This window comes from Ursus arctos, unplaced genomic scaffold (genome assembly GCF_023065955.2).
Source record: "Ursus arctos isolate Adak ecotype North America unplaced genomic scaffold, UrsArc2.0 scaffold_16, whole genome shotgun sequence".
NCBI classification, from domain to species: Eukaryota; Metazoa; Chordata; class Mammalia; order Carnivora; family Ursidae; genus Ursus; species Ursus arctos.
Genome location: NW_026622830.1, coordinates 60,786,150 through 60,812,618, shown reverse-complemented (window position 1 = coordinate 60,812,618; position 26,469 = coordinate 60,786,150). Strand labels below are relative to the sequence as shown.

Below are 26,469 nucleotides of genomic sequence, written 5' to 3'. Positions count from 1 at the left end.
TTTTGGTACTTAAATGACATTTTTGGAGTGAAAATTATCACTGAAGTAACACGTGACCCCCAACAACAAAAAAAGGATTTTATTATATTAAAGAGTACTGTATTAATTTGCCAAAGTTTTCTAACTTAGGAAAGGTATTACCTTCCTTGGATTTGTACTTTAAGATAGTATGCTATACCGTGGGCTGGAAATGTTCACTGAAAAAATAAAGTCACTACCGGGGAGAACACAGAAAATCAAATGTGAACAAATGTTTACTTTCATTAAAAAAAAAAACAGTCAAAAACCACATTGTAGTAACTGTAGGAATGTTATAATTATAGATCCAGCTTACAGTTTATTACAAAGAAGAGGATGGATCCTGTACAAAAGAAAAACACACCCACTCTTTAGCCAGATACTCCTGGTTATTTTAAAGACCGTCTGTAACCTTTAAAATCAAAGAGGTGAGGCTGGAGAGGGACGTGTAGCACTGTCTGTGGTGTGGTTCCCCCTTGCACGACAGGGAAGCCTGGCGGTGCCTCAGCACAAGATCAGGACAGCACATGCTCCAGAACACCCTGTCGAACCAGCTGCTCACACTTCCACCGGGGTAAGAAGTGCTGAGGGGAAGGTGGGGGAGGGGAAGAGAAACAATTGGAAAAGAATTTCAAATTACATTTTGCATCATTAAAAAGCAGCAACTGATCACATGTTTTTCAAGCAGCTAAGTAGCTAAAAGCTAAACTTAAGTACATTTGAAGCCACTTAAAACTGAACTGAATTCTGATTTTTATAAATAAATTCATAGTTTGCTTCAGTTAAATTTAACTGAAGACTTCTGAATTCCAGTAGGAATTTTGCTCAGTGTCTGCATTTTGGGACTGATGCACAGAAAACCCAGAGGTGGGATTCTGCTGCAGTGGATCACAAGTGGGGCAACAGCTTGTTGGGAAGGCCGCCGAAAGGAGCATCTTCTCCATTAAGCTTCTCTAGTATTGAGTCTGAACATTGATTCTCGTCATAACCACAGGGGCCTCTTTCCTCCTGTATTTTTCAAGGATTAAAAGTATCTGTAATCTGCAACGTGGGTTCTGTTCACACACGATGTGTGAAGACACCAGTACCCAGCTAAGGCTCATCCTCTATGTCCTCCTGAGAGGAAACCACTCTCATTCTGATTCCCTCAAAACACAGGGGCTTAAAACGGAGCCTTTACTGAAGTCTGGGGTGGGGAGGTGCAGGCAGCAAGGCAGAAAAACTTTCCAAGCTCACAGATGACCAAAGAAATCTCAAAGAAAAGACAGAGATACTTGAGTAAAAACTAAAAATGCTACGTTAGAAGTTCAGAGCAAATAATCTTAGAAAATAACTGCAGCATGAGGAATTAACACACTAGGTCAGGGGCGCCTGGGTGGCACAGTCGTTAAGCGTCTGCCTTCGGCTCAGGGCGTGATCCTGGCATTCTGGGATCGAGCCCCACATCAGGCTCCTCCGCTAGGAGCCTGCTTCTTCCTCTCCCACTCCCCCTGCTTGTGTTCCCTCTCTCGCTGGCTCTCTGTCAAATAAATAAAATCTTTAAAAAACCAAAAACAAAAAAAACCACACTACTTCAGGGAAGCGTGCTGTGGCTCCATGGCCCTGCACATCTAATGGGCCTTCCTCACCAGCTCACAGGCCTATCATGGGACCCGTGACCAAATCAATCCCTCCTGACCAGTCAGGAAGACACATGGGGTGTTGAAGACACCCTGCTGTCTAACTTGTTAAATGAATTTTTTAAATGCGAATGTGAAATGTAAAAAAAAGGGGGAAAAATATTGAGTTGTTTAAGTTATTTCAGTTCCTACTACAAAGGGGGAAGGGCTTCTGATTTCTGGACAAACACAAACATGCTAGCCATATGGACAAGTATAAAGAAATCTATGGCAAAAAAATGTTTCCCTATTAATGTTTTATATTATGTGGATGATCTATACCAGATTCTATAGAAAACTGGTTTTAGGTGTGGTCAGACATTTTAGAAGTAGATAAATATATAGTAAGTGAAAGACATACAAAATTGTCCTCAGGTTTTATAATTGAGGGTAGGGCAATACTGAGACAAGTTAAAAACATCTCAAGGGGAAGGCTTCGGCATGGTCCACAGAGAGTGACAACTGTCCAGCACTGGAGCAGACGGCTCAGCTGGTTTCCACCTGCCCCAGCCCCACCTGGGCACTCTGGTGGAGAGATTAGCCAAAGAGCTTGGAAAGAAACTCAAATACAGGAGGACAGTGTTTGAGATGAAGTTTTCTCCTATCTTGCTTTATGAGGATAGCTTTGTTCTTGTGAACCACAGCTTCCTACTGGGTCCTCCAGAAATACAGATTTTTATGAGAGCACTTCTTCACCATCTGCTTTCTATTCATTCATATCCTACTTTCAAGAGGATACTTGGGAGGGAAATTTTTGCTCTAACAACCGAAGATTTTAGGGTCCCTTGAAAAATATGTCTTTAAAATGTTCAACCTTTGTTTTAGGAAACTATTTATAGCTCCAAGGGTACTAGTAAAATAGATCAATTCACCCTCTCTCAGAGAACCACGAGACCTGAAGCATTCTTTTGCTCCAGGGCATAAACAAAGACATCAATGACTCAAGGTCATTAGATACTAACTGGTTGAAAACAAAATGGGAAGGAAAGAAAGTTTTATGTAGGTCATTTTTCCTCCTATGCTAATGTGACTCCAAACAATTGAGATAGGATAAAAATAAATCTAGTTAATGTGAATTCATCTAATGTGAACTTAAAGACTTCTAAGAAAATAAATACACTGAAATTCTTTGTAAGAAAAAATTTAGCTTTACAATTTCAATCTTTCTCTATTCAACTATTATGTTTATATGTTAAATACTTAGAAATTTCTGATCCATATCACTATTTGTTTGCCAAAGAACTGGGATTTGAAAGGTCATCTACAAGCTGAAAATGAGTGCTTAGCACCTTTTTAATAAATTCAAAGAAAGCAGTTAAATCCAACAATTTAATAGGCCCTTAAGCAGAATAAGCCCACTTACCTAGAATAAGGCCCATTGTGATAATTTCCCAGGAATATGCTTAGTGTTAAATACAAGCAATAACCTAGTAAATTAACCTTTTCTTGGTATATGCAAATCTTTATATTTAGAAAACGGATAAAACAGGGAGTCTTATACTAAGCATAATGCTTATGATACAAATGATCATTACAAGGCAACATTTACTTTGCTACTGATTCTAACATTTCCATCATTCAACACTCTCACAAGGTTTAAAGTATCTCAAGATGAGAAATACCTGGCTATTTTTTTTTAATAGGACTGAAGTACCATCATCAACTTCAAATTCTCCGTAGTCTTTTAGACACCGCACCTGAAAAGAAAAACTGTTGTTTTATCTAAATTATTTTTAATACATATAGTGACCATAAAGTAAATAGGGGTAATAAAAATACCCATACAGTACAAATACTAGGCTTTCTGTCTATGTGTTTCTTCTCTGTGTACCTGGGCATAGGACTCCGTACTGAGGAGCCAATTGTCCTGTTTGGATGGGGAGGAAAGAGAATGGCAGGATGTCCAAATGTATGTGTATGTCTGTGCTGTCAAGGAAACCTAGGGAGCTGGTGAGGGAAGACAACATCACATATTGTGTTCCCTGCAAATCCTGAAAAATCAAAATATTATCTACAAAGAAAAGAGAATGTTTTATCGACCCCAACTTGCCTCATACAGATTCTTCCATGAAATAGCAGTATCTGAGAATAGAACATAGTAAGTTTCCAGTTTCTGTGTTAAAGGGATTCTTCCAATCTTCTTAAATACTCAGATTGTTTCCCAGGAATACGCAGAGTACACCATGAAAGAACAGGTGCAGACCCACATCATAAGAATCAAGAGAGGTTCTTGGTCAGAAGGTAGGAGGGGTAAGGCAGCCTTCTGATAACCACTTCTGTGACTGCCGAGGTCACCGACAGACGGCGACTCTCAGGCTTCCTCTTCCAAGAGAACCCAGGACAGGAGTTTGTGCTCCTGAGGTCTCGCACTGGTATGCGTGAAGCCAACCCCACCAGCAAGTTCCAGTCTTCTACTTTTCCTAGATAATTTCATGCCTTAACATGACTTCCAAAGGTATTTTACTTAGTTCAAGAAACACTATATAAGAAAAATCCCTACCACCACTACCACCTTTTTGCTTCTTTAAATAGACTTATATTATGGAAAATCTCAAACATTCAGAAGTAAAAAGACTAATATAACGAAACTCCATCAACTTGCTTCAACAATTATCAACATGTGGCCATTCTTGCTTCCTTACCTACTTCTGGATTATTTTGAAGCAAATCCTATATACCATTTCATCTATAAATATTTAGGTATCTATTTCTACAAAATAAGATACTTTTTATTTATTTATTTATTTAATTTTTTAGAGGTTTATTAATTTTATTCTTGTTCACAATCAGCTTTTGGTTTCACTGAATTTCTTCTTTTTTTAAGTTTTTATTTAATTTCATTTGGTGTTATATTAGTTTCAGGTGTGAGATTCTTTTTACGAAACATAATCTCAACACTGTTATCACATCTTTTTAATAATTTTTTATTATCATGAAATTCGCGGTCAGTATCCACATTACCCTGTTTCATGAATGTTTTCTTTAGAGCTGCCATGTTACATCAGAATCCAACAAGAGCTACTCATGACATACTTCTGACATGTCTCCACGTATTTTAATCTATACAGTTCTCTCTCTTTTCCCCCTTCCCCTTGGCAATCTATTGATAAAGAAAGTGGGTACTCTGGAGGTTTCCCACAAACTAGATTTTGTTGTGGATCCCTGAGGGGTCATTTAACATGTTCCTCAGTCCCTGAATTTCCTATAAACTGAAGTTTCATCTAGAGGCTAGATCAGGTTTGATTTTCTGGCAAATGGTGTTACACACTTCCTCTTGCAAGACCTCATGGAGCACAAATATCTGGTTGTTCCCTTCTGGATGTTAAGACTGATCAGTGGGTCTAGGTGTTAACTGTACCCATCCATAAACATCCTCATCATCTCCATTACCTTTTCACCTACTGGTTTTAGAAGCTGTTTGCCTCTATGTGTTATGGCTACAGAATGGCATTAATTTAGTTCTTTTATTCCTACTGCATTTGTTAACTGGAATTCTTCTATAAAGAAGAAATTTCCCTTGTAAACAATTTGGCTACCCTGAGATAGAGTTTATAGAGTAAAGGCCGATAGATGCTTGATCCCATACTTCTATTCACCACTTTTCAAAATGAGTTGCATCCCTCATATTCTCCAAGGGGGACCAAAAAGACTTTATTTTTTACATTGTTGTTACTGTGATTTGGTATCATCATGCATTCATGCTTCTAACGTACCCGATGTGATGCATCACTGCAGTTAATCATTTTGATGCTTGGATTATCCCTTCCTTGGCCAATAAGAGCTCCTTCAAATCAACTCCCACTTTCTTAGCACTCCCCCCTGTAGTCCTTAAAACACTGTTTTCTAGGAAAACAAGGTATTCCAAGCGCAGCTTGTGCATTTTATTTAGGACCTGGAATCAGTCTTTTATTTCCCCCTCTACTTAAGTCTGGTTTTCTTTAGTGGGAAATGGCATTTAGACTCCAGAATTTGGATGCTTATGGCATTGGGTGGGATGTTGTTTCTATGTCTGTCCAATGGACAGAGCTAAAAAACACTTTCTAACAAAGAGAGATGCTTCAACATGAGTCCATGCTGGTATTTCTAACTCCAGTTTGGGAATATAGGATTTTCACTTAACTTTTTTCATTTTAATATTTGAATCTCTTTTCTCTTATTTTGAAAATCTTGGCTCCTGGTGCCAATACTCTTTTGCTTGATTTATCAATATATAAACTGTTTGAAAATAACAGCAATGATATTATTATTAATAATAATACGATTACTAAAAACAGGTTAAGATTTCTTTGTAATTCTTTTCATCCTTAGAACATATCTGCTAGGGATATACAATCAATTTATGTATTTTAAAGTAATTTAAAGTAATTCCTGTTTGACTAATCTACCAACTTGAAACATAAGTACATGTTTCACTCTGCTTTCAAAATCTATGGGTTGGTTTTCCACTTTAATTTTTTAAATAATATGTAAAATACATATATGGTTCCAAAGTTAACACTGTTAAAATACGTACATTCAGAAAATTTTAGCTATTCCATTCTATTCCTACCATCCCCCTAGAGGTAACATTTTTGGTTTGGATACATGTTTCCTTTCTTTTTTAATGTAAGTTAATATATATCTTATATCCCCCTTTTCTTAGACAAAAGTCAGCATAATCTATGCATTGAAGAAAAATCTATTTTATTTTAGTTTGTTTTTTTAAAGATTTTAATTTTAACTAATCTCTACACCCAACATAGGGCTCAAACTCACAACCCCATGATTAAGAGCTGCATGCTCTACCGACTGAGCCAGCCAGGCATGTCAAGAAAAATCCATCTTAAAAGGTATACTTACTGGAGGAGGGGGAAAAGATGGCGGAGGAGTAGGGGACTCTTTCTTCAACTGGTCCCCTGAATTGAGCTGGATATCTACCAGACCATTCTGAAAACCCATGAAATCAGCCTGAGATGCAGAAGGATACATCTTTATCTCTACAAATGAACATCTCCAGCACTGAGTATTGAGGTACAAAGCGGGGAGCCGTGAATCCGCGCACAGATATCACAAGATAAACGGAAGAGGGAGGGAGCCGCCGGGCTTGGACTCCGGAAAACAGTAGCCACCTGCACTGGGGAGTCGGCCAGACTCGCGGATCGGGACCCACGAGAAAGCAGACAAGACCGTGAGCCCGGGAATGCATGTGCGACCTAACTGAAAACCTTGGAGCTCCGGAGTATGCATGAACCACACTGAAACAGGGAGCTTGGGAGTGCACGTGGGAACCAGGGGCGGCTGGTGGTGTTAGAAGGACAAAGGACAGACGTGCCATCCCTGGAACCAAGGGCTGGGAGAATGGCTGTGGGGTGCACAACCCGGGACGCTGCGGGGTTTTTAGCTGCACCAACGGAAACAGAGTTAAAGTGGCCAGGAGAGCTCATTAGAGAGCAGACTGCGATCTCTCTGTTCTGAGACAGAGGCTAGGATACGGCCACTGCTGCTCTCTCAGAAGAGTCACAGAAAACCGCCAGGGAAAGCCGCCAGAGAACAAAAGCCCGGAAATACGGGTTCACATTGTGCCCATCCCCACCCCCCTCACAGGGGACAGGGTGACTCTACCCAAACAGGGTTGCCTAAGTATCAGCGCAGCAGGCCCCTCCCCCAGAAGGCAGGCTGAAAAATCAAGAAGCCCACATCCCTAAGGTCCCTATAAAACAAAAGCACACTGCCTGGGTCCTGGTCAATAATTTGGGCTCTGGGCATCCCTGCAACCTCTCCTCATCAGAATGACAAGGAGGAGGAACCCTCAGCAAAGAAAGGACACAGAGACTGTGGCCTCTGAAACAGAACTAATGAATATGGATATAACCAAATTGTCAGAAATGGAGTTCAGAGTAACAGTGGTCAAGATGATGTGTAGGCTTGGGTGGCACAGCGGTTGGGTGTCTGCCTTCGGCTCAGGGCGTGATCCCAGCGTTATGGGATCGAGCCCCACATCAGGCTCCTCCGCTGTGAGCCTGCTTCTTCCTCTCCCACTCCCCCTGCTTGTGTTCCCTCTCTCGCTGGCTGTCTCTATCTCTGTCGAATAAATAAATAAATAAATAAAATCTTAAAAAAAAAAAAAAAAGATCATGTGTAGGCTTGAAAAAACTATTAACGAAAATATTAACGAGAATACAGAATCTCTAAGGGCAGAAATGAGAGCGAATGTGGCAGAAATTAAAAATGCTATGAGTCAAATTCAGTCTAAACTAGACGCTCTGATGGCCAAGGTAAATGAGGCAGAAGAACAAATTAGTGAATTAGAAGATAGGATGGTAGAAGAGAAAGTTGAAAAAGAAACATGGCTCAAAAAAATCCAATCTTAAGAATGTAGATTACAGGCGATTACTGACTCAATGAAACGTTCCAATGTCAGAATCATTGGCATCCCAGAGGGGGTGAAAAAAGACAGAGGTCCAGTAGAGATATTTGAACAAATTGTAGCTGAGAACTTCCCTAATCTGGCAAAGAAAACAAGCACTCATGTCCAAGAGGCAAAGAGGATCCTTCCCAAGGTCGACGAGATCAGACCTACACCACTGTCACATCACAGTGCAATTCACAAATCTTGGATCCAAGGATACAGTCTTGAAAGCGGCCAGGGGGAGGAAAATCCTTACGTACAAAGGGAAAAATATCAGAATTATGTCAGGCCTGTCTACAGAGACCTGGCAGGCCAGGAAGGGTTGGCAGGGTATTTTCAAAGCTCTATCTGAGAAGAACATGCAGCCAAGGATCCTTTATCCAGCAAGGCTGTCACTCAGAATTGATGGAGAGAAACTGACCTTACAGGATCGGCAGAAACTGAAGGAATACGTGACCACCAAACCAGCTGTATAGGAAATATTAAGGGTGTTCTATAAAAGTAAAAAGGACCCAAAAGTGATACGGAACAGAAATTTACAATCTATAGAAACAAAGACTACACAGGCAACATGACATCATTAAAATCATATCTCTAAGAATCACTCTCACTGTGAATGGCCTAAATGCTCCCATAAAACATCACAGGGTTGCAGATTGGATAAAAAGACATGACCCATCCATTCACTGTCTACAAGAGACTCATTTTGAACCCAAAGAGACATCCAGACTGAAAATGAAGGGATGGAAAACCATTTTTCATGCCAATGGACCTCAAAAGAAAGCTGCGTTAGCAATTCTCATATCAGACAGATTGGATTTTAAACTAAAGACTGTAGTTAGTGATACAGAAAGGCACTATATTATTCTTAAAGGATGTATCCAGCAAGTGGATATGACAATTATAAATTATCTACACCCACAAAAGGGGAGCAGGTAGATACACAAGCCAACACTTAACCAGAATAAAGAGACATATAGATAATAATACGTTAATGGCAGGGGACCTCAACACTCCGCTCTCAGCAATAGACAGATCGCCTAAGCAGAAAATCAACAAAGAAACAAGAGCTTTTTTTTTTTTTTTTTAAAGATTTTATTTATTTATGTGACAGAGAGACAGCCAGCGAGAGCTGGAACACAGCAGGGGAGTGAGAGAGGAAGAAGCAGGCTCCCAGCGGAGGAGCCCAATGTGGGACTCGATCCTGGAACGCCGGGACCACGCCCTGAGCTGAAGGCAGACGCTTTAACGACCACGCTACCCAGGCGCCCAAGAAACAAGAGCTTTGAATGACACACTGGACCAGATGGACCTCATAGATATATACAGAACACTACACCCCAGAACAACAGAATACTCATTCTTTTCAAAAGCACAGGGAACATTCTCCAGAATAGACCACATACTGGGTCACAAAACAGGTCTCAACCGATACCAAAAGACTGAGATTATTCCCTGCATATTCTCAGACCACAACGCTTTGAAACTGGAACTCAATCACAAGGAAAAATTTGGAAGAAACTCAAACACTTGGAAACTAAGAACCATCCTGCTCAAGAATGATTGGGTAAACCAGGGAATTAAGAAGGAGATGAAGCAATTTTTGGAGACCAACGAAAATGAAAACACATCGGTCCAAAACCTATGGGACACTGCAATGGCAGTCCTAAGGGGAAAATACATAGCCATCCAAGCCTCACTCAAAAGAATAGAAAAATCTAAAATGCAGTTTTTATATTCTCACCTCAAGAAGCTGGAGCTGGACCAGAAGAACAGGCCTAACCCATGCATGAGAAGGCAGGTGATCAAGATTAGAGCAGAGATCAATGAATTAGAAACCAGGAGCACAGTAGAGCAGATCAACAGAACTAGAAGCTGGTTCTGTGAAAGAATAAATAAGATCGATAAGCCACTGGCCAGACTTATTCAAACGAATAGAGAAAGGACCCAAATTAATAAAATTATGAATGAAAGGGGAGAGAGCACGACCAACACCAATGAAATAAGAAGGATCTTTAGAAACTTTTATCAACAGCTTTAGGCCAATAAATTAAACAACCTGGGAGAAATGGATGCCTTCCTGGAAACCTATAAACTACCAAGACTGAAACAGGAAGAAATTGATTATTTAAACAGACCGATTAATTATGAAGAGATTGAAGCAGTGATCAAAAACCCCCCCAAAAACAAGAGTCCAGGGCCTGACAGATTCCCCGGGGAATTCTACCAAACATTCAAAGAAGAAATAATACCTATTCTCCTGAAGCTGTTTCAAAAAATAGAAACAGAAGGAAAACTACCAGACTCATTCTATGAGGCCAGTATTACCTTGATCACCAAACCAGGCAAAGACCCCATCAAAAAGGAGAATTACAGACCGATATCGCTGTTGAATATGGATGCCAAAATTCTCAACAAGATCCTAGCTGATAGGATCTAACAGTACATTAAAAGGATTATCCATCACGACCAAGTGGGATTCATCCCTGGGATGCAAGGGTGGTTCAACATTCGGAAAACGATCAGTGTGATAGATCATATCAACAAGAAAAGAGTCAAGAGCCATAGGATCCTCTCAATTGATGCAGAAAAAGCATTGGACAAAATACAGCATCCTTTCCTGATTAAAACCCTTCAGAGTGTAGGGATGGAGGGTACGTTCCTCAATTTCATAAAAACCATCTATGAAAAGCCTACAGCGAATACCATTCTCAATGGGGAAAAGCTGGAAGCCTTTCCCTTAAGATCAGGAACACGACAAGGATGCCCACTCTCGCCATTATTATTCAACATAGTACTAGAAGCCCTTGCAACAGCAATCAGACAACAAAAAGGGACAAAAGATATCCAGATCGGCAAAGAAGAAGTCAAACTGTCTCTCTTCGCAGATGACATGGTACTCTATATGGAAAACCCAAAAGACTCCACCCGCAAACTACTAGAACTTATAGAGCAATTCAGTAATGTGGCGGGATACAAAATCAATGCTCAGAAATCTGTTGCATTTCTATACACGAACAATGAGACTGAAGAAAGAGAAATTAGGGAATCCATTCCATTTACAATAGCACCAAAAATCATACATTATCTCAGAATTAAATTAACCAGAGACGTAAAGGATCTATATTCTAGAAACTATAAATCACTCTTGAAAGACATTGAAGAAGACACAAAAAGATGGAAAAATATTCCATGCTCATGGATCGGAAGAATTAACATAGTTAAAATGTCTATGCTACCCAGAGCAATCTACACTTTCAATGTCATCCCGATCAAAATATCAATGACATATTTCAAAGAACCGGAATAAATAGCCCTTATATTTTGTGGAACCAGAAAAGGCCCCAAATCGCCAAGGAATTGTTGGAAAGGATAAACAAAGCTGGGGGCATCACGTTGCCGGATATCGAGCTGTACTACAAAGCTGTGATCACAAAGACAGCATGGTACCGGCACAAAAACAGACACATAGACCAATGGAACAGAATAGAGAACCCAGAAATGGACCCTTAGCTCTTCGGGCAACCAATCTTTGACAAAGCAGGAAAAAACATCCAGTGGAAAAAAGACAGTCTCTTCAATAAATGGTGCTGGGAAAATCGGACAGCTATATGCAAAAGAATGAAACTTTTCCACTCTCTCACACCATACACAAAGATAAACTCCAAATGGATGAAAGACCTCGATGTGAGGCAGGAATCCATCAACATCCTAGAGGAGAACATAGGCTGTAACCTCTTTGACATCGGCCACAGCAACTTTTTTCTGCACAGCCAAGGAAACAGTCAAAAGAACTAAGAGGCAGCCCACGGAATGGGAGAAGATATTTGCAAATGACACTACAGATAAAAGACTGGTATCCAAGATCTACAAAGAACGTGTCAAACTCAATATGCGAGAAACAGATAAACGAATCATAAAATGGGCAGAAGATATGAACAGACACTTTTCTAATGATGACATACAAATGGCTAACAGACACATGAAAAAATGTTCAACATCGTTAGCCATCAGGGAAATTCAAATCAAAACCACATTGAGATATCACCTCACACCAGTTAGAATGGCAAAAATTGACAAGGCAAGAAACAACAGATGTTGGAGAGGATGTGGAGAAAGGGGATCCCTCTTACACTTCTGGTGGGAATGCAAGTTGGTACAGCCACTTTGGAAAACAGTGTGGAGGTCCCTTAAAAAGTTAAAAATACCCCATTATCCAGCAATTGCACTACTGGGTATTTACCGCAAAGATACAGACGTAGTGAAGAGAAGGGCCATACGCACCCCAATGTTCATAGCAGCATTGTCCACAGTAGCTAAACTGTGGAAGGAGCCAAGATGCCCTTCAACAGATGACTGGATTAAGAAGACGTGGTCCATATATACAATGGAATATTACTCAGCCATCAGAAAGAATGATTACCCAACATTTGCAGCAACATGGATGGGATTGGAGGAGATTATGCTACGTGAAATAAGTCAAGCAGAGAAAGACAGTTATCATATGGTTTCACTCATTTATGGAACATAAGAAAGAGCAAGAAGATTGGTAGAAGGAAGGGAACAATGAAGGGGGGATAAACAGAAGGGGGAATGAACCATGAGAGACTATGGACTCTGGGATACAAACTGTGGGCTTCAGAGGGGAGGGGGATGGGGGACTGGGATAGGTCAGTGTTGGGTATTAAGGAGGGCACGTATTGCATGGTGTACTGGGTGTTTTACGCAAATAATGAATCATGGAATGTTATATCAAAAACTAAGGATATACTGTATGGTGACTAACATAACATAATAAAACATTATTGTAAAAAAAACAAAAAAATCCAGGAAAAAAAAAAAGTATACTTACTTCTATATATAGGCTTTTTGGAGGTTTCATATCCTGTGTGATGTCCAAACCTTCATCTCCTCCCAGTGACCTCATATAAGTAGCAAGGGACTTTTTATAATGATTGAACCATTCCATCTGGAAACATAAACAGTCATTTAACAATGTTATAAGAAAACAAACTTGAAGAAATTGTATAGTCATCCTTTCATAAATAGCACATTTCCCCACATAGATCACTACTGACCATTCATTCATTTAAACTACAAGTATTACTAATTGCCTGCTATGAACCAGGCACTGGTCTGGGGATTTAGGATGGATCATTTGACAAAGTGAACAAAAATCTCTATGCTCACAAAAGTTACACCTTAGAATACTTAATCACAGACCTAAGGAACATTCGACCAGATACAGAACCATGAAGAAAACACCATTTCAGAAATATGATCTCTCCAAACTCTGCATTGAATGTTTTTCTGAAAACTATAAAACCCTGCTGAGAAAAATACTCAAGTGTCCATCAACCGATGAGTGGATAAGGTATGTGTATCCATACAGTAGAATATTATTCAGCCGTACATCAGAACGACGTTCTGATACATGTGAGCACATGGATGAAGCTTAAAAACATGCTAAGTGAAAGGTACAAAAGGCCACATACTGCATGATTCCACTTAAATGAAAATCCATTATGCGTAAATCTATATAGAGAGAAAGTAGATTAGTAACCTCCAGGGGTGGGGAGATGGGAGAGAATATGGAGTAACTGATAATGGAAACAGAGTTTCTTTTGGGGGTGATGAAAATGTTCTGGAATAAGATGGTGGTAATAGATGCGCAACTCTGAATATACAGAAAACCCCCAAAAACAAAAGAAAAAACCCCTCAATTGTATACTTTAAAAAGGTAAACATTATGGTATACAAGTTATATCTCGGTAAATCTGTTATTTTTTTTCATTGTTGAGAAGAAGACATAAATATATGTTGGGATTACCATATACATGATTCAGTATTATAATCATATCAACTCACCTATAGATTCAATTCAATCTCAATCAAAATCTCAATTAAAAAAAAATAGAACCTAAAAATTGAGTCTAATAAAATATTGAGACTAAAATTTACATGGAAATGCAAAGGCCAGAAACAGTTGAGACACTTGAAAAAGAACAAGATGGTAATACTTACTCAAGACTTATAATAAATTTACAATAATTACAACAGTGTAGAACTGGTATGAGGACAGATTAACAAAAGAGAAGAGAAATTTCCCTATCTCAAATCCTCAGATATACTGACACTCAATTTACAACAAAAGTGGCACCACACATAGAGCAATGGGGAAAGGAGGACCTTTTCAATTACGTGGTACTGGATCATCTCAATATCCGTATTCAAAATGCAACTTTGTACACAGAAATCAATGCCAGTACTGCAGATCTCCTCATGAAAGGTAGAACAGCTCCTAAAAGATTCCATAGAAAAACGTCGTCATAATCCTCATCAGAAAGTGTGTGTGTGCAGGTGTGCATGAGCCCTCGGGTTTAATAATGCACCTGAATGACTCACAGAACTCTGGAAAGCTCTACACTTATAGTCACAACTCTATCATAGTGAAAGGGATTTGAATCACTACGAGACAAAGGAAGAGACAAGCGTGAGGTCTAGGAAGGTACTATAGGGGCCAAGGGTAGGTCACCCCAAGATAGGCCAATTTGGCATGAAGACTGTTTTGAGTTAAAAAGCAATTAAAACCCAGCAGATTCAGGAAAAGCTCTCTACCTCCTTTACAACTGCCTTAAAAAAATTCAGATGGAGGAGCTGCTCCAGGGAGAGAGCTCCCACCATAGACAACTACATTATACTAGGAACAAGGTATGGTAGACAGGGAGGGACCTAGCAAATCCTGTTTGATCAACGTCCTTTGTCTCATTGTTTCTGTGGGCTTAGCAAACATCTGTTTACCAAACATTTGTTCTTTTTCATTCTTCCTGAGGATTACATTCTTCCCCTTTGAAGTCCTTGGGGCCCCTGGCTGGCTCCATTGGTAAAGCATATGACTCTTGATCCTCTTGATCTGAGTCTTGAGTTCAAGCCCCGCGCTGGGCATAGAGCTTACTTAACAACAAAAAAGACATATATACCTCATTTTGCCTGTTTTTGGAATTTCCGTGTCTGTGTGGATTCCCTGTATGTATGAAATATGATTTTCTTCTGTTTATCTGTCTCATGTTGGGTCACCTGGGTGGCTTAGACAGTTAAGTGTCTGACTCTTGACTTTGGCTCAGGTCACTATCTCAGGGTTGTGAGATTGAGCCCCGAGTTGGGCTCTGCACTCAGCACAAAGTCTGCTTAAGATTCTCTCCCTCCGCCCCTCCTCCTGCTTGTGCACATGTATGCCCTCTCTCTCTAATGAATAAATAAATCTTAAAAAAAAAATATGTCTCATGTCGGTTTGATTCTTAGTCTGGCTAAAAGGACCTTAAGGGGACACAGGACGCTCTTGCTCCCTGATAGTAAGCAAACATTAAGCTTCTAGTGCCCTCTCCCTATGGAATCATGACACACTGCCCTCCTGGCACAATGATATGTAACAATACACAGAAAGTACTATCAACCAAGGAGGCTCACACAAGCTTTAGTGTCCAGAATTTTTCCTGGGGTTTCATCACATGGGCACCATTGCTTAAAATACTATTCATGTGACTGAGCTCCATCTCTAGCTCCCCTCTCCTCTCTGGAAGTTTGACTGGCATCAAGAGATTCAAAGCTCCAAACCTAAGGAGATAGCAGGACCCCCCCAAATTTGTAGCCAGTTAGTCAGAATGGAGGGAAGCCCTGGGAACCCCCAAACCTGAGGCTGGTGTCTGCAGTAAGGGCAGTCTTAGCCTGCGAAGTTTGGTCTAACTAGATAGTGTCAGAAGTCACTGCAAGCCTGTAATAGGTAAGTACTACTACCATCCTAACTGTGTAAATGAGGGAATTTAAGCATAGAGAGAACTCAAGTCACTTACCAAAGATTAGACAGTGGCAGAAACAACATCTGAACCCAAGTTTACTTAACTCTAGTCAAGTCCTTAAATATTGGGCTAGCTCTGAGCCTTAGTGATGGGACAAATGAAGAGTTTTGTTACAGATATTCATGTTGACTAGGAAAGTACACAGACACACAGACACACAGACACACAGACACACACACACACACACTTTATGGAAAATCCCTAAATAATAATACCAGTTTTTTTAATGCTACTGAAGGATCACTAATAAGTAACGTAATGGGACTCTTTATTTTGTTAACCAGAGAGGTTTCCACATAGCAATTAAAATTACTCCTACCATTCTCATCATAGTATATACTAAATAAATACAGCCCCAAAACTGCTGAAAAACAGACATTAAAGACAGAAATACCATAAATACTATTATAGAACAATGCCAGAACCAACATTTTCCATATTCAGAAACGTGAACAACAGTACTAGCTTACTTCTTCAGCAGACATGTGAAATCGTAAGGCATTGGGCAGGACGCTACCATACTCCCACCTGAGTGCTCTGATCCGAAGCAATCGGTCATACCTAGGACGGAAAGAAGGTATGAGACCACATGACTATAAGAAGACACTTTGGGGATGACAGGGAAACAGAAGTATGGCCTGGATGGGTAGAGTGAAGGGTTCTTGGTTTCTCTAGGTTTGAGAATGGTGCCGTGGTCATGGGAGAAAAGGCCCAAAAGGTCCTTATTTCTTAGAGTATTCAGTGGTAAAAGCCCATCAGGTTCTAGAATAGTTTAACACAGGCAAATAAAACAAGATGAAGCAAATATGGGAAAACATTAAAAACTATTAAACCTCTATGATGGCTTCATGGGAGTTCATAATATTATTGTCCCTAGTTTTATGAATATTGCAATTTTTCATGATAAAAAAATTTAATGGAAAAAAGAGAAGTATTTAGAATGCTTATACAGGAAAAACAAATCTAAGAATTTCTGTTATCCATTTGAAATGGTTAATTAGGAAACCACATGGAAAGCCCTCCATTGTTCCCTGCCACCTGAAGCAAAAACTGAGAAGCTTACAGGTACGCTACGGCACAGCGTCGATTTCTTAACAAAGAACAGTGTCGAAACTTGATGGTTGGTATCAAGTCACTTCGTCCACCTGACTTCACTTCATTCCTGGTAAGAACATTTAAAGAAGAAAAGAACAAATATACATATTTCAGCATAAGGAAAATTTTCAAAGCCAACTAACAACTGACTTCCATATTTGTTTTTATCTATTTATAATTAGCAGTTAATCTAACCAAAGAGTACCTGCCGCCTCATCAGACCTTTTACTGATATGTTAAAAGAGAAAAAAGCCAAAAGCCAAAAGGAAACTAATCTACCTAAGAGCATGCTATCAGCATTTCATTTAACCACGTGGTATTTTGCATTTTTGCACACTGATTAATCTCCATTATTTTCAAAAGACACACAATGTGTTTACTCACTTTTTTGAATTCTTTTATCGTTAAGAGATAAACCTAACATCATGGCTCACAAGATTATGGTCTTATGTCATGTTTTTATTTAAAATGGTACTACTCTCTTGATGGTTTTTCCAAATTCTTGCAATAAAGTGAGTTAAAATGGAGTCAAAATGGTGCTTCACTTATCCCACAAATACTTATTGATTTTCAACGATGTACGTGTCCTATAGTGCAGTGTTCACACAGAGAGGGAAAAATTTTGGTTTTGCCCTACAAAATGTACATCTCCTTAGATATTAGACAAGTATCACATTTAAAAACCAGATGTATAATTAATTAATTGGCACAGAAGTTCAGTATTACACAATAAAGGATTATGAAGATGGATGGTGGTGATAGCTGTGTAACATTATGTGCATATTTAATACTACTGAACTGTATACTTAAAATGGTTGAGATGGCAAATTTTATGTTATTTGTATTTAACCATAATAAAAATGATGGAAAAATACAAATCAAAGACAGATGTACAGAATGAGTGAGAATCTACTTTGGAGTTTTAAAAGGAACTGGATGGATGTGAAAAGGATTCCTTCCTGCAGTGCCTGCTTCAAGCCCTGAAAATAGAGGAAAAAATCTATGTCCCCGTCCTATCATGTCTTCTGGATCTGCTCTGTACACTTCTGTTATTCTCTGAAAGCCAGATTCGATCTCCACATTGTTTACAATGTGCTCTGGATTATAAAAAAACAGTACAAATAAAATATGCCCAAGCTAACACCAGAGTATTTCATTAAGTACGTAAGGACTTCCTAAAAAAATTTACTTTTACATGAGTAATTAAAGAGGAATAGACTTCTTCTGACAAAAAATTTTAACAGAAACTGGTAATAGTGACTTCCCCCCACCAAGAAAGAAACTAGGAGGGTAGGGCACAGAATTTGGGATCACAAATTAGCAAATGGTACAAATATAGCAAATAACAGGAAAATCATTCATTCTCTTCCTGGACTAAGGCCTGTTAGGCCACCTCCTAAGTAAATATGTCTTTAACCTGTTCACTTTCTACTTAGTCCAGGTCACCTCTGCTGTCACCTGCATGGCCAGCATGCCTCCCTCTCCTCTTGATCCCCTTGTCTACTGTCCACGCAGCAACTAGGGTGATCTTTTAAAACACAGCCATGCCACCAGCAGCCTCATGTGCTTGAAATTCACACCTGGTGTCACCCTTTGCCTGTTTGCTAAGCTTCGGCCATACTGCCCTTCTTTAACTATCACTGTCCTGAGCACCCCACCCTCCTTCAAAGCTCAGGGCCTTTGCATATGCTGCCCCCTCCACCTAGGACGCTCTCTGCCTCACTGAAGCAGGCTTCTCCTTTAGATCTCAGCTGAAATGTTTCTTCCTTGGAGAGAACTTCCCTGATTCCTCAATCCAAGTCTATCTTTAATTAATTATTCTCTCTCGCAGAACTCTGTTGTTTTCCTTCATGGCATGTATTCCAATTTGGTGTATCTGTATTTATTATCTGTCTTCTGCATTAGATTGTGAGGGCTATGGGGGCAGACGTCTTTACTGTGTTGTTTACAGCTGAAATACCAGAGCCACTTATTAGCACATAATCATTTAGTACATATTTGTTATATGAATTAATGATTGAACAAACTGCTTGGGAACTTGAGTTCAGGACTTTATATCTGCCTTACGCATACTGTAAACCTGCTATGGTTCCGTTCCTCACTCCATCGGTGAAGATTTTGCTGTATCTCTCCTTAAACGTCGCAGTTGGAAAATGCTCCCATTATTCATGTGCTCCACAGATCTTACCAGCATGTTACTGATTTCTATGCCCAAGTAACTGATAAAAACACTGTACCTAACAAAGCCAAAAATGAAACATCAGGTCACAGACGGATGTCTCTCTAGGTTGAGAGCTGAATATCTCACTTCTGATCCTGGAGTTGATACTCCTTTGTGTCTTACTCTTCGCCAAATCAAGAGAACCTATGAAGTTTGTCACACAGCCACATTGTCCACTGTGCCACCACCACGCTCAGCTCTCGATGTTCTCTAAACCTAGAGCCCTCTCACACACCGCACCGTGGCCTTCTGTAGCACGGATTCTCGGGGAGCTCCACTCAAGCTGCTGGAAATCACTGCTGCTCCTGTTAAGTGTACACATCTCCTGTTATCCCTTTACTGCGCTAAGGTAGCTAGTAGTGAAAATGAGCAGGGGAAACTATAGGTTTCACTTTGTTAGGATTTTTATTTGCTCCTGTCTCATCTCTTTTAGATTCACTCTAATATCTTGCAAGTCGTATCATTCAAATAAATATTTACTGAGCATCTGCTGTGTACCATGCACTATTTGAATCCCCATAGATTTAGGGCGATCAACACAAACCCCCTCAGTCCTGTATAGCTACAGTATGATCAGGCGCACAGAGAATTAAAAAAAAAATCATATCTAAAAACTGATGGAACATTATCTGATTTCAGTATCCTATTTCTTAAGTTGCTTTAAAATACCAGTCTCATTAGGGTGCCTGGGTGGCTCAGTTGGCTGGGTGTCTGGTTCAGGTCATGATCTTGAGGTCTTGGGATTGAGCCCCATGTCAGATTCCCTGCTCAGCGGGGAGCCTACTTCTCCCTCTCCCTTTGCTCTTTCCCCCTGCTCGCGCTCTCTCTCTCTCAAATAAATAAAAAATCTTAAAAAAAAAATCAATCTCATCAAACTTACACATCAGACTGGTTTTGTTCATATAAAGCTTTCATCTCCTCCAAAACTTGCCTGAGTCCATCCTCCTAGAACATACAAAATGATATTGATACACGTCCATTAATTCCACCAAGTCTGTAGCAATGTCTGATCTACTCTATGTTTATCCTTGATTCATATATCTTATCAAAAAGCAGTACCTGTGGGAATGCCTAGAACAGTGTTGGTGAGGATGAGGAGAAAGTGGAACCCTCATACATTGTAGGGAGGAATATAAAATGGTGCAGCCCTATGAGAAACAGTCTGATGGTTCCTCAAAAAGTTTAACATAGAATTACCATATTATCCAGCAATCCCACTCGTAGGTATATACTCAAAAGACTTGAAAACATATGTTCATTCAAAAACTGTGTATAAATGTTCAGAGCAGCATTTTTTATGGCAACCCCAAAGTAAAAACACCCAAACATCCATCAACTGATGAACTAATAAACCAAATATGGCATATCCGTTCAATGGAATATTATTGGGGCATAAAAAGGAATGTCGTCCTGCATGCGTCAACATGGATGACCTTTGGAAACATTATTCTAAGTGAAATAAGCCAGACACAAAAGGATAACTATTGTGTGATTCCACTTACCCGAAATATCTAAAATAGGCAAATTCGTGAAGACAGAAAGTAGATTAGATGTTACCAGGGGCGGGGGGAAGAGGGAAATGGGGAGCTATTGCTTAATGGTTACAGAGTTTCTGTTTCAGTTGATGAAAAAGTTTTGGACAGAGGAGTGATGGCCGCACAATGATGTGAATGTAATTGAGGGCACTGAAGTGCACACTTAAAATTGGCTAGAATGGCAGCTTTTATGTTATATTTTACCACAATAAAAAATAGAGGAAACAAGCAATAAAAGGAATGAATTACTGACAACGTAAGCAGTCAACATACTGATGAAGGATATTCTCAAATACACTGTACTCAGCAAAAGAAGTCCGATACAAAGGAGTACATACTGTACGATCCCTACTGGCCCTTCCCAGAAAAAGTATGCAACTCCTGGCACCCTGAATCCAGACACCTCCCCGCAAAAAAAGACAACTATAATCTGTAGTCGCGGAGAGTACATCAGGGATTGCCTACGGCTACAGAGAGTAGGTAGCTACAAAAGGGGAAAAGGGAACCCTTGGGGTGACAGAATCCTTGACTGCGGCACTAGTTATAAGGATGTATAAATTCGTAAAAAACTAAAAATATCTGCTAAATTTGTATTTTGTTGTATATAAATTATATCTCAATAAAATTAACCAAAAAAACCCACCACTCCTTTAGAAGCAATAAAGCATGACAAAAGTATGTAAATAACTTTAACGAAAACAGATCTTAAAAATTTACTACAAGGGTAGTAGTGATACCTAGTCCTGGGATCAAGTCCCCCATCGGGCTTCTTGCTCAGCGGGGTGTCAGTTTCCCCCTCTCCCCCTGCCCCTCCCCCTGCTTCTGTGTATGCTCTCTCTCTCAAATAAATAAATAAAATCTTAAAAAAAATCACTACAAAAAATGAACACTTTTGGTTTGCAACAACAGAAGGACCAAAGGCGTTTCTCTACTTATCCACCTTGGGGCAAATTTTAAAAAAATTTCCTTTCGAAGGATAAAAATATTAAAATTCTGAAATTCATAAATATTACACAGTAGGTCTGTCAGCAATCCAAAGATAAGTGACCCAACTACTTTTAGGGCCAACATACATGTAGCAAAAACATTTTGGCACTATTGGTATAACTACAAAATCAAGAACTTAACCCTCTTCAAACACAAGAAAATACGTAATTCCCAATGAAAAACGTAAGCATGACTCCTATCTTCCCTTTCATCAAGTAGTTAAACAGAGATAATGGAAAAGTCTGATTTATTAGAATTCAGTTAAATATTCCTTTTATCAGCAAATACTATTTTAAGGAATAGCTGAAACTCCTGTATGATTCATAGATCTGCAGGTATACAAAAGACATGTGTGAAATAATTTTATAAAAATACACACATGGGGGGGGCGCCTGAGTGGCTCAGGCGGTGAAGCATCTGCCTTCAGCTCAGGTCAATCCCGGAGTCCCAGGATTGAGTCCCACACTGGGCTCCCTGCTCAGTGGGGAGTCTGCTTCTCCCTCACCCTCTGCCCCTCCTCCCTACTTGTGTTTTCTTTCTCAAATGAATAAAATCCTAAAAATAAACAGACACACACACACACACATATGCTGGGGCCCCTGGGTGGCTCAGTTGGTTAAGTGTCTGCCTTTGGCTCAGGTCATGATATTAGGGTCCTGGGATCAAGCCCCGTGTTGGGCTTCCAATTCAGTGGGAGTCTGCTTCTCTCTCTCCCTCTCCCTCTGCCCCTACCCTCTGCTCATGTTCTCTATCAAATGAATAAAATCTTTTAAAAAAATAAAAAAATGAAAATACACACATGCTTTCAGATTTAGATTTACCTATAGTAAAAATTGTACTGTTTTGTGTTCCCACCTCAGGCTAGGAGCCCAAGATAATTTTTCTAAAACCTCACTTAAACTATTAGCAGTTCTGCATATAGAAAGTGGACAACTATTTCAATTTGCTGAATACAGCACCTAACCTTGAGGTCGTGGAATGAACAAGGCAGAGTCCCTGCTCTAGACCCAGTGACTATCATCTTCCCGGGAACAATGATTCTTGAAAGGTCCTGTGGGTCATGGGCCTATCAGCCCTCACATCAATCAGATAGATTGGCCTGTCCCCGCTTGGCTGTGTCAAAGACTGGCCAAACGCCTCGGGCCGAGTCTTCCAGGCCGCTGAGTCACCTGGCAGATGGGTTTGTTAGTGGAAGGTGCCTGTGCAGCAAAAAGCTGCAAAAGGTGCTCTGCCAAACTAAAACCTAGAAAAAGGAATGATTTTATAACTTTTAAGTTTGCCTCTGAACCCCCCAAAAGTGGTATCTTAAAATTTGAGTGAAACAGAGAGCAGGATGGACTGAAGGTCTGAAGAGCCAGTCGTAAGGCCGGGGTGGCCAGCTCCTGCTGGACGAGTCTCTGTCTCCTTGGGCTTGTCTCCTCCTGTGTTACATAACCTCCAAAGTGCCTGGTCGTCTGAGTGCAGCGTGGGGTCGTATTTTAGAGCCTGCGTGCCTTGGCATTCCGGCATCTCTGCTGCCCGTCCCCCACTGTCTCCTCACTTTTTAAATGGAGTAACTGTCCTGAAAGAACAACAGACAGGAAATCTAGGAAATCTGTGTTCAAGGGGAGGCTTTGCTCCGATATGCTGTAAGTTCAGACAGGTCCCTGAACTTGATCTAGAATTTCTTTCGGCTCAGTCTCATTTGCAAAATGACCTAACTGTTCGACCAGGCACTCTCTAATGTTCAAAACAAAACTCACCTTTCCCCAAACACTCTTCCTCCTGATCTCTGATGCTGTATCTGAGAGAGAATCCCCTCAAGATCCTCTGTGATTCCTCCTTCATTCATTACCCATCCCATCTCCACCCCTGTTCTAACAGTTACAAGTCCTGTTTGCCTCATCTCTGAAACCCAGACACTGATTTCTGGGCCCAGCGACCAGACACGGTTTGGACCATACGCAGCTCTCATAGTAGGTCTGTCAAAGAGCGATCATAAGCACCCCTGCCACTGTTCTTTCTTATCTCCAATCTATTCCATGTAGTGCTGCCATCACCACCCTCAAAACGTAAAAAACTGTCCTGTCACTTCCCTGTCTAAAATCCTTTACCAGCTTCCAAATGCCTTATACATGAATACACAACTCTCCTGGGCCTAGAACCCACCTTTGTAGCCTCTGCACACACATCAGTCTCCCCTTCCTATGTGACCATGAGTCTCTGCACGGCTGTATCCTTCAGCTGCAATGCCTATCTTCCTTCTCAGAGTGGGGACCTCATCCTTCCAGGCGTGGCCCCAACGCCCCCTCCTCTACCCCAGCTCCTACCAGCATTTCTCCTTATGCTCCTGTGTACACCTCTCTAGTGTCCTCACACTGCATTCTAATACTCACATTTCGTGCCCCTCTACCAGCAGAACATGCCCGGTATCCACGCAATGGCTGCCCTGTGTTAGGGAAAGTAGTCAAGGATGGAATTTAAAGTGCAAGTTTGAAACCAGACTGCCATGGTTTAAATCCTAGTTTCACTTCCCACTGGCTATGGCCAAGATACTTAATCTCCCCAAGCCTCTGGATACATGGCTGGAAGAAATGGTTTAAATCTCAAAGTGTTCTTATAAGAACAATGGATAACATAGGCCACGTGCTTAGCACCCTTTCGAGGTAGTAAGAGAAAAATAAGAATAATGGTAATAAGTAGTAGTGAGTAAGGGACAGGCAGGGCTAGGTAGGGAGAGAGAGGTAGGGGGCTACGGGATCAAGCGCATACAAATCTCAAAAATTCAGAGATATAAGGAAACCAGAGCTAAGGGAACAAACCAGACCATCCTGTCCCAGGTGTGGGAGCTGGGGTCTTATTATGACAGCTACCTGTGACCAACAAAGAATTACAGGATGCTAAAAAGGAAGCAAGCCACTGACGATGTTATCACTAGTCCTTACTCAAGGGTGCTATCAACAGAGAAGTAAAAAAGATTTAAGTTCCCTGGTTAGCTTTCTATAAAAGACCAACCCTAAAAGCCCACAAGGGTAAACCTGTCAGGACCCCTCCCCCTCCCGAGAGCTTCTTCTGTTTCATCACTTACTAAACCTCTAACGGTTTACTCTCCTTTGTCTGAGAGATTCAGTCTTCGACTAGGTGAGACAAGAACCTCGCTGGTCTCCCACTTCAATAGCAGCGGCAGTGGTAGACAGAAAATTAATAGCAAAGACTGACGTCGCTGCTACTTGTATGTCAGGCATTGTCCAGAGAAGCTGACATATATATATAGATATATAGATATCTATATATCTATATATATATCTCCTAAGGCCCTCGCTACAGGAAGAGTTGAGTGCTATTATTATACTCTTTCCCGTTTTTGCAGAAGAAACGGACAGCACAGAAAATCTGAGTAACGGCCCCAAGGTCACACAACCGAGTCGGAATCCCAGTCTGGCTCTACAGGCCTAGCTTCTGCCTGAGTGTTCAACAAATGCTAGATGGTTATCAGGCAACCAAGAAATGCTTGGTCAAACAAAAGAACCAGCAATAACGGTATACTGGAAAACACTAAAAGAAATATAGTCAGGAAATCACCAAATCGATGGGTGATATAAACATGAATGCTCTTTTTCCTGCTAGGTTTTGTTTTTCCGTGTTCCAAAATTTCTGTTCCCGACTTTAGAGCTGACACCCTGAGAAAGCCCATGCTCCGAGGAGACCCCCGCCCCCCCGCGCTTCCAGGCCCCGCCCCTTCAGCAAGACCAGCCCTGTTTACCCCGTACCCCCTCACATTGAAGGCTGGCAGCTGCCCTTCTGGCGCGCGATGCAGCTCGCGAACCAGCTCCATGGCCTTTTCGCAGAACATATCCTACGCGCCGCGAGCCCTCGTCAACGGCTGGCTCTCACGCCAAACGGTCGCGGGGTTCACGCACACCGCTCTGGGGGTCCTATGGTTTCCAGTCCCGCAGCGGCGGACGCTCGCCTCCTCCTTTGCTTCGCTCTTTGGCGCCAAACACACCCAACCAATAGAAACGCTCTCCTGGGCCTCGCGGCCTACGGCGGCGGCCAAGGGACACTTGCCTCCGCTGCGCAGCCGCACTGTAAGAGGGGTGAAAGCTGAGGAGGGGTGCGCGGGCGCTTCCCTCCTTAGGGAAACCCCTGTAGCTGCGGGAGAGTCAGCGAGCCTAGGTTCCAGTTTTTAGGCTGAGCAGAGGCTCTTTTTTGAAACGCAGCTCGCAATATATGCTTATCTTACAACTTTTTTTCCATTTGATTCATTCATTTTCATTTAGGTTACACGGGTTCTACTTTGAGGTTGGGAAGGAATGCTCAGAAACTTGGTGTGCATTAATGTTATGACGCAGCATTTGTTTTAGTTTTGCAGCGTGGGTTTTTGATTGATAGAAAAGGGAAACCAACCTTTATTGGTATCTCCTGTGTGGTAGGGATTGTGACATACATGTAATTCTCATGATTAACCCTAATGTGGCTTTTAAGACTCTTGGTACTATTTAGAAAGCAAGCTAAATAACTTCTCCTCCCCTTCCCCCCCATCACCCTTCCTCTCCTCCCTCTCTCCCCCTCTCCCTCTCCCTCCCCTCCCCCTCCTTTTTTTTAAAGTAGGCTCCATGCCCAAAATAGGGCTTGAACTCAGAACCCTAAGATCAAGAGTTGCAGGTTCTAGGGGCGCCTGGGTAGCGCAGTCCTTAAAGCGTCTGCCTTCGGCTCAGGGTGTGATCCTGGC

The 26,469-nt window shown here is 41.0% G+C and overlaps 1 protein-coding gene across 1 annotated transcript; it reads right to left on the bottom strand.

Moving 5' to 3' along the window:
* GINS1 (GINS complex subunit 1) lies at positions 1-25,720 on the bottom strand. Its single transcript, XM_048222411.2, has 7 exons — positions 25,516-25,720; positions 20,117-20,181; positions 16,984-17,082; positions 16,391-16,481; positions 12,917-13,033; positions 3,299-3,373; positions 1-602 (listed from the first exon to the last, which is right to left on the bottom strand). The coding sequence occupies exons 1-7, from the start codon at positions 25,588-25,590 to the stop codon at positions 534-536; spliced, it is 591 nt and encodes a 196-aa protein (XP_048078368.1). The 5' UTR covers positions 25,591-25,720; the 3' UTR covers positions 1-533.
* Between the last annotated feature and the right edge of the window lie 749 nt (positions 25,721-26,469).

Bases quoted from the DNA above. Each gene is read 5' to 3' on its own strand.
- GINS1 (XM_048222411.2), bottom strand. From the start codon at position 25,590: ATGTTCTGCGAAAAGGCCATGGAGCTGGTTCGCGAGCTGCATCGCGCG. The intron at 20,182-25,515 runs GTGAGGGGGTAC...TGTATGTTCTAG, and splicing joins GGCAGCTGCCAGCCTTCAAT to GAGGATGGACTCAGGCAAGT. The intron at 16,482-16,983 runs GTAAGCTTCTCA...TTTCCGTCCTAG, and splicing joins CGCTGTGCCGTAGCGTACCT to GTATGACCGATTGCTTCGGA.